Source organism: Carlito syrichta, unplaced genomic scaffold, assembly GCF_000164805.1.
Source record: "Carlito syrichta isolate Samal-C Ts95f unplaced genomic scaffold, Tarsius_syrichta-2.0.1 Scaffold304601, whole genome shotgun sequence".
Classification (NCBI taxonomy): Eukaryota; Metazoa; Chordata; class Mammalia; order Primates; family Tarsiidae; genus Carlito; species Carlito syrichta.
In genome coordinates this window covers 1,039,636-1,051,758 of record NW_007248697.1, presented here as the reverse complement: position 1 = coordinate 1,051,758, position 12,123 = coordinate 1,039,636, and the positions used below count along the sequence as shown (strand labels likewise).

Genomic DNA, 12,123 nt, shown 5'->3' with positions numbered 1-12,123 from the left:
GGGAGGGCTTCACAGAGAAAACAGTATGAAGTCAAGACCTGAGAGAGGTGATGCGATAAGCCATACAGAAATGGCTCAAGCCTGGCGAGGGTGGGGCGCAGCAAGACACAGCAAGATCACTGGAGTGACAGCAGGAGATGGAGACAGTGATGGAACACTTGGTAAGTACTTGTTGGATTGGCTACAGACATGACCAGGTGACTGTGAAATCTTGGAAAACCTAGTAATGACAATTGAAATGTGGACAGCAATCATATTTATGATATTCGTCTCTTTGCACATGATGATATGGAATCAATAATTATGTCCTGGAAACCTACCTTTGCAGAATCGGAAACATTATCCCAGTATGGAGAAGGGAAGTCCACTTGCCCCATCAAAATCTGATCAAAAAGCACCTCCTGGTCATCCCCACTTCTGTTTAGACGGACGACAAGGAAAAAAAACAGCACTAAGATGTCAACTCAGCGTACGTCTCTTCATTCCTGTGCAATGGAGCCCTTCCCTTCCCCATAAATGTGTAAAATGGTGTATTTTTAAGCTATTGAAAATGTCCAGATGGAACTGTTTTGGTAAATTAAGAAAGAATGAGCTTTTAAACTATATGAGGAAGATTTATGGAAGGCATCTAAATTAGCATGCACAACTAGAAAAAAAAAAACAGGGATTGTAAGTAAAGTTCTTATTATGGTCTTTTCCTGCTTGCAGGCTCCTTTGTTCAAGAAGGGGGAATGGATCACCCTGAGAATAGAGAAATGCTTTGTTGGTGCTGAATAAAAGATTGCTGCCCATACCCACGGAATGGAGGGAAACCACACAGCAGGATGTAAGTGATTACACCAGCTGCCCAGATGTCCACCTTGAGGCCATATCTGGAAAAATAAGAGTTAGCAGAGTCAGGGAAGAACAAATTATGGGGGATGGTAAATCGATAACTCTTCTCTTACAAACCAAAATAAGACTAAGCAAAATAAAAATCCTAACAACAAACACTAAATGAAAACCCACCAGCTAAACAGAGTTCAAGGAAAGAATTTTTAAAGTAACAATTTTTAAAAAGACTAAGGCAGATGAGTAACAGTTAAAATAATGCATGCTCAGGGTCATATGCAAATATCACAAAGTAAAGGATTCCAACAAAAAGATTTCTCATATCAATTTTGAGACCCTTGAAACAAACTTCCTACTTTTAGGAATAATAATTATTTAAAGAATATTTTCCCTTTATAAAGTACTGACATAACACTATCTTATTTTGTTTTCCTCACAACTCTGTAGGTTGGACAGAACAAGTATTGCCTGTTTCATAGAAAACTGAGGTTTGGAAAGGTGAGTAATTTTGCTCAAGATAACACAATTAGTGACAGAGTTGGGCTCCAACCAAGGTCTTCAAGAGCCCCCCAAATTCTCCTCCCACCCCACTCCTCCTCAACTCCCTACCAGCAGCCAACAGAGTACAGCTCAACAGAAAGTGTGGCTATGCCCAAGGCAGCAGCATCTGGAAGCCAGATAAGGCCATATGTGGGCTCCCAACTCACTCAATTTTGAGGAACAGAGAAGTTCTCATTCCTTTGCATCTCACCTAAGGGATTTCCCTTCTCATCTGTTCTTTCTGCCCTTGCGGTCTGCAGCACAAGCAAAAACATTATCTCCAATTGGCCACGGTGTAGGGAGAGGGTGCCACCTAGGTCCCCAGGTATAAATTGAGACTGCTAATGAAAAAACAAGAGGAGGGCTGCCTCCCCTCTTGGCTCCACCCTCAGCATTCCTTCTGCTTAAGAACCACCTTGCTGAGCCCTGTCTATGGCTTGAGGTAAGAAATAGGGCTCTGTACCAAAAAAGCCTTTGACTCAGGCTGAGTTCAAATCCTCACACAGCCACTAAAACTAGTCATGAGCCTACATGGTGCCCAACCCACCCGTCTTAGTTTATTCATGCACAAAATGGGCATAGTACCATCTGCTGGTAGAATAAGAAGTGAGTGTAAGGCCTGGCATACAGACAGTCCTTAGAAAGGCATGGGCTATCCCACCTTATGCTCCCATTCATCTGATTCTGCACACAGAAACCAGCAAATTCCCATGGCCCTCTGATGCCTAAAGGTATTTGTGTTCCACAGAAAATCAGTGGATCCCCCAGAGAACCCAGGGGGCCAGGACTGGAGGATAAGGGCACTGAGAGAAACAACCCACAGGAGCCTGTAATTGCAGCACACAGCAGGCAGTGTCTGTTTCTTTTATCTCCAAACGCGAGTTAATTGCCCCCACTGTTCCTCTGTTAGCCTGAACATTTTTTACTCTTGGGTTAATAACTTCTTCTATAGCTGTAACAAAGGCCAAATGGAAGTCTCAAGATCACAGTAACGGGCAGCTTGAGGGGGAAACAGAGAAAATGGCTCCCACTGTAAAAGTTAAAAATAAAATCACATTTTTTAAAAAAAGGATGAAGGAAATCTGATAGCTAATTATTCCTGGATGGGACAGAGAAGTAACATTTTTCCTGTTTTGGAAGCAGGCTAGTTCTTTCGCAAGCATGGCGCACGAACACAAGAGAAGCCTTTACCCGGTCTCTGCAATGATTTCTGGAGCCACATACGTCGGGGTGCCACAGACTGTATACAGGGGACCGTCTACAATGGTGGCCAGTCCAAAGTCACCCAGCTTCAGCGATTTGCTGCCATCTTGGTGCTCGTACACCTAAAATAAAGGGGAAAAGCACAACTGCCTGAAAACCAAGAACTCACAAGCTTTTCCTTGAAGAAATGAGAGACGCCGTGGTTTAGATTTATGTATATAAGGTACAAAAAACCAGGCAATTATAGAAGCACATACATACAAAAAAAAAAATCTTTCTTTAGATTATTGTGAAATTGGAAACATGGTAGAAACCTAGCAAATGGAAATTCATTAAATAACTTATGGTACATTCATACAGTAAGATGCTGCATGACCATTAAAATGGTGATTTGGGCTTGTGATTATTGAAAGAAATTATGTTCAATAGGGAAGACAGCAATTTTCAGAGAGGTTTGTATAAAATGACCATTAAAGAAAAAAAATACACATAAGGAAAAAAGTCTGAAAGAACACAGTGTTGATGTGTCTATCTGTGGGTGGTAGGCTTATGGAGGCTTTTTTTTTTTTTTTTACCTTTTGCACATCTGTTTTTGATATTTTTGACAATAAAGATGGACTTGCATAATGAAATGAACCACAGCAAGTCTCCAATTAATGAAAATAATTACCTCTTCATTCCAATAGATAAACACTTTAAAAATGCAATTCTTGAGTAACTGAACAAAAAGAACCCCTACACATATTTTTAAATATTTTATTTTCGGTGTCCCACATTTCCAACAAGATCCATTTACATTTCCCCAATTAATAATTGAAAGGGATATTAACATTTCATTTCACCTGTGGCGATGTGGAGAAATGGATCAGGTGCAGAGCCAGCATTCTGTCCAGGTTTCCTTATTAAGGCGGTAAAAATCTCCCGCCTTTCACCCAGCAAATCAAGAAAAGGATGCATATGACCACAGGCAGATATACATACTCCTTTACTTCTAGACATGATCATCAAAACAAAGAGATCTGCTCCAAAAAGTATCCCAAACGACTTCTTGTATTTCAAAGAAAAGATGAAAAGGACTTCAGAATTCTAGTTCAGTGCTCTCTGTTGGAATCACCAGGATAGAGGAGAGAAAACTACAGTCAAAGCCAAAGGCTCATATTGCCAGCAAGGGCGATCTTCAGATGCTGCCTGGAAGCAGCAGCGTTTCCCACGTACATCGCAATGTTTCATGCAGCAAGCCGAGGTTTGCTTGTTGATCTGTTATCACTCTGCAATCATCTGTTCCTGGCTGCAGTTTGAACGCCTTGCACAGCAAGGCACATCTCCACACATCAGGAGTGCCGCTACTGTCCACACGCCATGTCTGCCTTTCTTTGGAAAAAGTCGATTAACTTTGCATTTCACTGCAGCATCAAGTGCAGATGTCTGGCCAGCTAAATTGCAAGATCAGCAGTAAGCATTTGGAACCAACTTTTTTGGCAGAGGCTAGCGGTCAGATTCTCCTTTCTGGAGAGACCGTGTCTCTTCTGGGCAGAAAATATTCTTTTACATCTTCTCCACATTCATAAACACGGAGTCTTCTCCCCAAGCACTCTTGAACCACGATCAAGGGTGGGCTGCCCTCGGGCAGGTATCCAAAGCCTTGTGGGGTCACCTGCACTTGGGTTGGTAGAGCAAAGACAGCCAGGTGTCCTTCACAGATGTGGCTCTGCCCAGCTGTCATCTGGGATGGATGCTTTCTTCTCTACTTAATGAAGCAGCTGTCCAGCCCCGGTCACCATAAACAGCTTTGAGTTAGGAACTTTGAGGTATCACAGCTGCAACACACAATGCTGTCCCTGGCCTACGTGTTTTCAGGCAAAAGAAATCCCTAAATCGGAGTCTTAGCATGGTAGTCATTCTGCTCATCTAAATGGCAAGCAAATGCTTTTCATGAAAAGAAATCTGAGATGGAAACATCTAGTAGACCGTCTTTTTTTTTTTTTTTTTTTGAGTTGGAGTCTCACTCTGTCTAGTTTATTTCCGAGGCAAAGCAGAATTGTTTATTTCCTTAATGCCATTTTGTTACCAATAACCTTTCTAAACTGCAAAATTACCTCTTGCTTTGATGTTTGGCCAGGTCCAAACATTCATTTTGTGTGCTTTTGTGAGGTGGTGCAGATTTTGATTTATTCAACCTAATTTTTGTAGCTTTTTTACCTAAACACAGTGTCTATATCACCGAACTGTATTCAAAAGTTTGGCAAAAGCAGATGTTGGTGGATTCGGTCTGAATATGACCTTTGTCATTCTTCCACATGTAGCAAAGGTTTTATTTTTTAGCATGTACATTTTAATAGGACTTCCACCTAACATATAGCCACATACCAATTATATTTAATATAGGTGAGAGCAATATAGTTCTAAACTTCAATAACAGAAAAAAATCAAAAGCGAGTAATAATAAAAAAGTACTGAAAGTAAGTATACTTCTAAAAAACAAAACCATGTATGATAAATAAAATTCTATAGAAGTCACAATTTTATGTTCTTTTCATCTCTTGTATAATGTTCTTTTAACCACTTGCATGATGTCCCCTTTTCTTGCTTTGAAAACCATACAGTAGAATTTTCATGAACATAGATGCTTGAGTGATGCTTAGGAGAGACAGCAAGAGCTTGGAAACAAAGACAAGTTGCATGTAATTGAAAACATCTCTAGACATGAGTACATTAGAAAAGCTGCAACAAAATGTTTTTGCAGGTGAATAAATGTCCAGTCCTCTGGTTTGAAATTCTGTGTAACTTATTGTCAGGCAGGGCAGGAAACAAGCTTACTCTGGGTTTTTCTCTGTCAACACTCTGGGAGAAGGATGGAGAAGAATATATCTCAGTGTTTCTTCCCCTTCGATGGGAGAGTCACTTCCCAAGGTGGAATCATGATCAGCTCACAACTTGAACTAGGCTCACCCTTACCTCTTAACGAGCCAGTCACGCAGAGGCATCACGTATAAAAATGTAGTTAAAACTTGGTTAAAAATCACCGACTGCTAAGTGCATCTGTGTAAAGCTTGCACGGATGCACTTACGTGGGTGCGTGCACACACACACACTCCCCAAATCACCTCTAGAAAGTCTTTTTCCAAATGGCAGCTATAAACTCACTTTGAACTAAGACTTTGATTAAAAGTTGCACATTGGAAAGGCTTCTAACAAGTTCACTCGCCAAATCCTTGGCTTCCACTGCTCTCTGGATCCCAACTGACTTTGTCCCTTAGCTTTTCTCCTCATTTTGACCATCTTTCAGGAGGGACGTTAGCAGGCTGCAAGGCTAGGCACGGACAACCTGGTCCAGCAAGCAGGGTTCCAGGGTAAGAAGAACTTTTTGCTACAACCAAATTTTAAAAAGTCTCTATCAAACAGGACCCACACATGAATTGTCAGTCAAGGAGCATTCACAATGTGAGATATAATTTAATGTTCATCCCAGGCCCTTTAAATACTATAAATGTTCCTCCACATTTTAAACACCGAGGGGCTAGTAAAGAGATGAGGATTAGTGCAAATTACCCAGTATGTAGTGCTTTCACTGTTTTAACTAAGCAATAAAACTGTGTAATTGTACAACACTAATTGAATGCAGCTACACATAATTGTAGACTGCCATATGTATCCTATTACCATAAAGACTGTCAGTATTTTGTAAGCTACTCTTGTGATCATTGCAGATGGCTACAGTCAAGAGAAGTTGTTCTCTAGGGTTTATTATATGGCTATAAAGACATCCCGTGATTTGACAGACTAAATGTGTTAAATGGCGACAATTATGAAAAGGTTCCAATTAAAGGCTGAAGTCACAACCTACCAAGAACAGATACAGTGAAAGGTCAGGTATGTGGATATGAGGGCACATGGGTATTTTACAAAGACTTTTTCTGTTTTAAAGAAGGGTTTTATTTTTGTGTCTTTTTCATTGATTTGGGGCTTTGCACTAGCTGCAACTTGCTGAATGGTAGACGTTTGGGCATATGCCTGATTTCCCTTGGATGGGAAACTGAGACCGTTTGGAAGAGTGATTTGAAAAAATAAAACATTTAATATATAGTCATAAAATGCAGCCGGTGGCCATAAAATAATATGAAAATTCACAGATAACCTGAACCCAGTCAAATGGTTTCCGAGATTCCCATAATATAGCACTAAAAGCTGACTTATGTAACAGATGTGTTTGAACAAACATCATTCTCAGTGTTGCTACGAATTCAAGGACAGCCCTGTTGAAACGCTGGCCAATGAATCATTGGTAACCACTGCAATCGTTTTCACAGAGGCGCTCAATAGGTGCTAAAAATTATTTCACCAAATAGAATTGGACAAAAGTGGCATGAAATTGACAAAGCCATGAGAAAAGGGTCAATTTACTTTTTAACATATATGGTGTCCCTTTAAAAAGACATTGACTTCCCTCTAGCCATCCTTTATGGCCTTTACGATGCTTTCTAAGGACAACAGATTAAATGTAAATCTCTAATCTTTAAGAAATGAACTATAGCAACATTTAAGCAGGGAGTTATTTCGTAAAATGCACTTTACAGCCCACATACTTTTGAATTCGATCTCCTGGAAAAACATAAACTCTGACTTTAAAAATACCATGGTATACCCACATGTAAAATATTTATGAAAGACGAAGTTAAATGAAAAATAGAAATAATGAAAACTGTATAGAATTCAGAAAGGAGTAAGTCAGGAGAGCAGTAACAGTATTAAAGGAAGAAAATGAAATTGCTTTTTAAAGTCTTATTCTGGAGACATCCAGGAAGATGGAGAGGTGAATGAAAACTCCAGGAAACCTGATTCTCACCCCCAGTTTTAAATAGTCACGAAACCAACTTAAAAGGAGTTCTATGCAGCTTCAGTGAGATACACAAAACACACACATTCCAGATTCTGTTAGGAATGATACATCCCAGGATCTTGCCAACACTGTGGGAACTCAATGTCATTGCAATTTTAAAAAATCGTATTACATTTTTGTCACACAATTATTATCCAATATATCACTGTGGAAAAATCAGAAGGGACAGATCATGATAGAGAAAAAGAAACTAAACTCACCCATAATCGTGACACCCAGAAATAACCATTGTTAACATTTTGGGATATGGACTTCCAGAATTTTCTCTCTCTCTCTCTTTCTTGCTCTTCTTATTCCATTGAGCAATCCGTCCTGAATGCTTTTCCAAATGAGTAAGTGCATATTCTATATCATTATTTTCAGTGGCTGCTGGATATTCCATTATATGGATGCTCCCTATGAATAACCCAAACAACTACTACTACTACCCGCCGCCATTTTCTGAACACACAGGATATGCCAGGGATCAGGATGAAGACTTCAAGTGTATCGTCCCACTTGACCTTCACAACGACCCTATTAACCAAGCGCTTTTACTGATATTTTGCAGATAAGAAAATTGATGTTAAGTAATTGATGTTAAGAAATCTTAACTCAGGGATGTTAAGCAATTTTCCCAATGTTTCACAGCTCATAAGTGGCAGAGCCAGAACTCAAACTCGGATATCTCAGAGTCCAAGATTCTAACCAGTACGTCCTCTTTTCACACCAGCAGGCCATGATTTAATTCATCAGTACCCTAAGGTCATTGTTTCAATATATACTTTTCCCCCCTATACTACAAAATAATGCGATGAACAGCCCTCTGAACATCTACACATCTGATTTCTTTCCGTTAGATGACTTCTCTAGGAATAGAAGCACTTGGTCACAGGGCACATGTGTAACTTAAAGCTTTGGTTATATGTTCCCAAACTGCCTCTCAGGAAGGTTCTACCAACTTACTCTTCCTCTGATACATATGAGATAACCGGTATCCTGCTAGCCTTGCTATGACTATATAATCTTTCTAATTGTTGCTAGTCTGATAGGCTATGCCATCTTAAAAAGAAATAAATGTCATTGCTTAATGACAGAAGGGATGAGTAGTGGAGCCGGCAGACACTGACCCACCAAGGTAACACGCCACCCTTTTCCCTCCTGCCCTCCTCTCCCTGAAGGAATCACTGGTCCTTGAAGAAAGGCCTTTCGTTAATGCTTAGTACAGGAACTGGCACGTTATTGTACTAAATAATACTTGGGAAAATGTTGTGTGTCTTCTATTTTCCTGCAATTTCCATCCAAATTCAGAGAACAGAATTTTTGTTCGAAGCACCCACAAAAACGGATCGTTCAGTTTCTGCCTGGATATTTGCAGTGACTCCAGACCACTTATAATCAAGGGCATTGAGTTTTCAAAGAAATGACATGGTTAGAACGTTTTCCTCATGCTAATCCTAAGTCTCTCACCCATTCACGTCTTCTGCTTAGTCTTAGTTCAGTGCTCTCAGGTACAGGACCAAAAAGGTCTCCTGTCGTCCACATGACAACATTGCATCAGTGCCATCATGACCCGCGTGGCCCATTCCTTCTCTGGGTCAGCCCTGGGTGCCAGACAGGATGCGTTCAGGTGATCACTAGAAGCAGTAACGTGGTATGAACCACGGAGAGGACTCTCTTGATGGCAAGGATGAAGACCTCAAGTGCATTGTCCCACCTGACCTTCACAATGACCCTATTAATCAAGCACTTCTACTGATTTTGCAGATGAGAAAATTGAGGCTCAGGGATGTTAAGTACGTTGCCCAATTGTTTCACAGCTCGTAAGTGTCATAGCCAGGACTCAAACTCAGATATCTCAGAGTCCAAGATTCTAACCAGTTTCAGGGAAAGATGTCTAATGGAACATTAGCATTTTTAGCAGCCTTGTCACACTGAGACTCACACTCAATTAAGATAATCACCTTTTGCAGGTAAACGAGTAGTCTTTTGAACTGCAGTCAGGCCAATTTGCCCAATACCGTTTTTCTGTAATCATCTATAACACGCTTCTACTAAAACCACTTCGTCCATAGGGATTTATGGTGATCTCCTACTGAATTTCATCTTACCAATTTCAGACCTTTAGAGTGCCAAAGATATTTCTGGCTCTCAATTCTACCATTTGGTATAATACATCTTCAAGTCACTGGTAATACTGATTAGGGCAGGGCTGGTGACAGATTCATGGGAGATCACTCCCTCTCTTCCGTTGGGTAATGCCCAATCAGTCAGGCAACACTCCGATAGCTCAAGTTCATAGTACAGGGGACTAACTACAAATCTACCCAACAGTGTTCTTGTCCATGACCTCTAGAGCCACTCTCTCTGTGGCACCTGCCTTGTCTTCCAGTGTAGTTAGCTAGCCTAAGGGAAAATGGATTTATCTGGGGGTGAGTCACAGGATTAAGGCAGAAGGAAATCTGTTGTCTTGTGACCCTGATGTTAGCCTGAATCAAAAACTAAGAAGGGCTGGGGTGCAACCTATGATTGTTGCTTGGTGTGAACAGCAATAGCTTATTGCTAGATACAAGGGGGGATCCCCTAAAAACCTGGAATTTATTTATTTTTTTGGAGTTGGAGTCTCACACCATCGCCCACGCTGGTGTGCAGTGACATGCTCATGGCCACTGCAGCGTCAACCTGCTGGGCTCTGGCGATCCTTCTGCCTCAGCATTCCAAGTAGCTGGAAATACAGGTGTGTGCCACCACACCCGGCTAATTTTTTTTTTAATTGTAGAGACGAGGTCTCACTGTATTGCCTAGGCTGATCGCAAACCCACGGGCTCTGACAATCCTCTCGCCTCGGCCTCCCAAAGTGCTGGGATTACAGGCTTGAGCCACTGTGCCTGGCCCTGGAATCTATTGATAAGAAATTGTGAGTTTATTCTTACATGTTTAAACTTCAGCCGCCCCCAAAGTATTCTCAGCTGGATGCAATCCACCTATCAAGATGCTTTTTCCACTGCTCAAAATACATCAATTTTGATGCCTTTTTTTTGTTTCACCTCTTTCACATCAGTAAAATGTTTCCCTTTGAGGACTTTTTGCACCCAGGGAAACAAAAAAAATTCATCTGGGGTGAGAGTCAGTGAATAAGGGAGGTGGGGTACGGGGGTCATGCTGTTTTGGGTCCCAAACGGCTGGACACTCAGCATGGTGTGGGCAGGTGTGCTGTCATGGTGGGAGAATCAGCCATTTGTCTGCCACAACTCGGGATGTTTCTTCCAACAAATTGTGATGCACAACACCAGCTGGTACACCTATGCCAATGAGTTCCTAGAATACTTACCCAGGAGACTATCAAGGGCCCTTCCTCCAGGTAATTCCTGTTTTGTGGGGGAGGGGTTCTCCCTCGTATAATCCATCGCGTGAAAGCATAGATCATAAGTTGCCCATGTCATTTTGTGACATGGGCAGCTGAGGACAGGCACAAACACCTGAATGGATAGCTTCAGAAAGAAAATTCCTCACCAAGAAAGGCAGTTTCTCTGAGTGTGAGAGGAAAAAAGATCTCTGCATAGAGACTTGTATATATTTGAGGACAGTTACTGTGTTTATTTCTGGAATTTAATGAAACTAATGATGTGAGTTATATTTTTGTCAGTAAAGACTTTAATTTTCGAAAGGAGGTGGCATCTCTGTACATATTTTTTATAAGACCCGCTCAGCTCCCTGGAAGAAAGACAAGTTACTATGGATGGGTTTTGCTGCCAAGGGTCTAAGCCTGCCATCTAGTGGTGACTTGAGTAAACTGAAGGCGCTCTTTTTTTTTTTTTTAAGCAAAAAGTTCCTTTAATCCTATCATGGTATACACACACACACACACACACACACACACACACACACACACACACCCTCTACACATCTGCCCATACACATACAGTGGTCCCATGCATACGTGCAGTCAAAGACGCATTGTACTTTCTCAGCTCGGAGAGGTTTACATGGAGGCCAGTGTGAGTTCTCCATGTGAATGACCCACTGGGCAATGGTTAGGCCTTGTCTTCTATTCCTTGAAGAAGGGAAGATTACTCACTGCCTAATCTCATGCACTCTGACGTCCACCTGTTCATATGATTAATAAGCACCAGGCCTGACAACGAGTCAACTACAAGAACCCACATAAAATCACAGGCATGATTAACTTTTGGGGGGAAATAAAGCCTTAGTAATAACACAGTTAGAAATTTATGAGAGGCATTTTTTTTTTTAACCGGGTCAATTCCAAGTTTTTGCATAAATTGTGGCTGGAAATATCACTGTAAGTCAAATAATATATTCTCATTAAAATACTTTGACCCAAGGACTTGACAGTACCTGGAAACTGCTGGGGGTGGGAGGCACACCTCATCAACAAGCGTACCGACATAATGACCATTTATACAACTAATCCTGAATTATACCCTGTATCTTTAAAATAAAATAATAATAATAATATTTTGACTCGACCACCTAGGGTTAAATACATCACATATATGGTCAATATAGATCCTTAAGGTCACACTACATTTTTATATTGTTCTATAAGAATTAAAAATGAGAAATGCTAAAAGTTATGTTTATATGACTATACTACATAAAATCAAATCTATAGCAGAATTTGACGTTCATTAAAAACCACTTTGTTAGTT

General features: G+C 40.8%; 1 protein-coding gene across 5 annotated transcripts in view; it reads right to left on the bottom strand.

Moving 5' to 3' along the window:
- The window catches only part of DCLK1 (doublecortin like kinase 1), a 373,078-nt gene that overhangs the window by 38,818 nt on the left and 322,137 nt on the right, over positions 1-12,123 (bottom strand). For all 5 annotated transcript variants that reach the window (XM_021713540.1, XM_008060373.2, XM_008060372.2 and 2 more), the window contains 3 exons: positions 2,563-2,696; positions 795-872; positions 321-417 (listed from right to left, as the gene is read on the bottom strand). In XM_021713540.1, the coding sequence (XP_021569215.1) occupies positions 321-417; positions 795-872; positions 2,563-2,696 (309 nt within the window). The remainder of the gene's footprint in view (positions 1-320; positions 418-794; positions 873-2,562; positions 2,697-12,123) is intronic.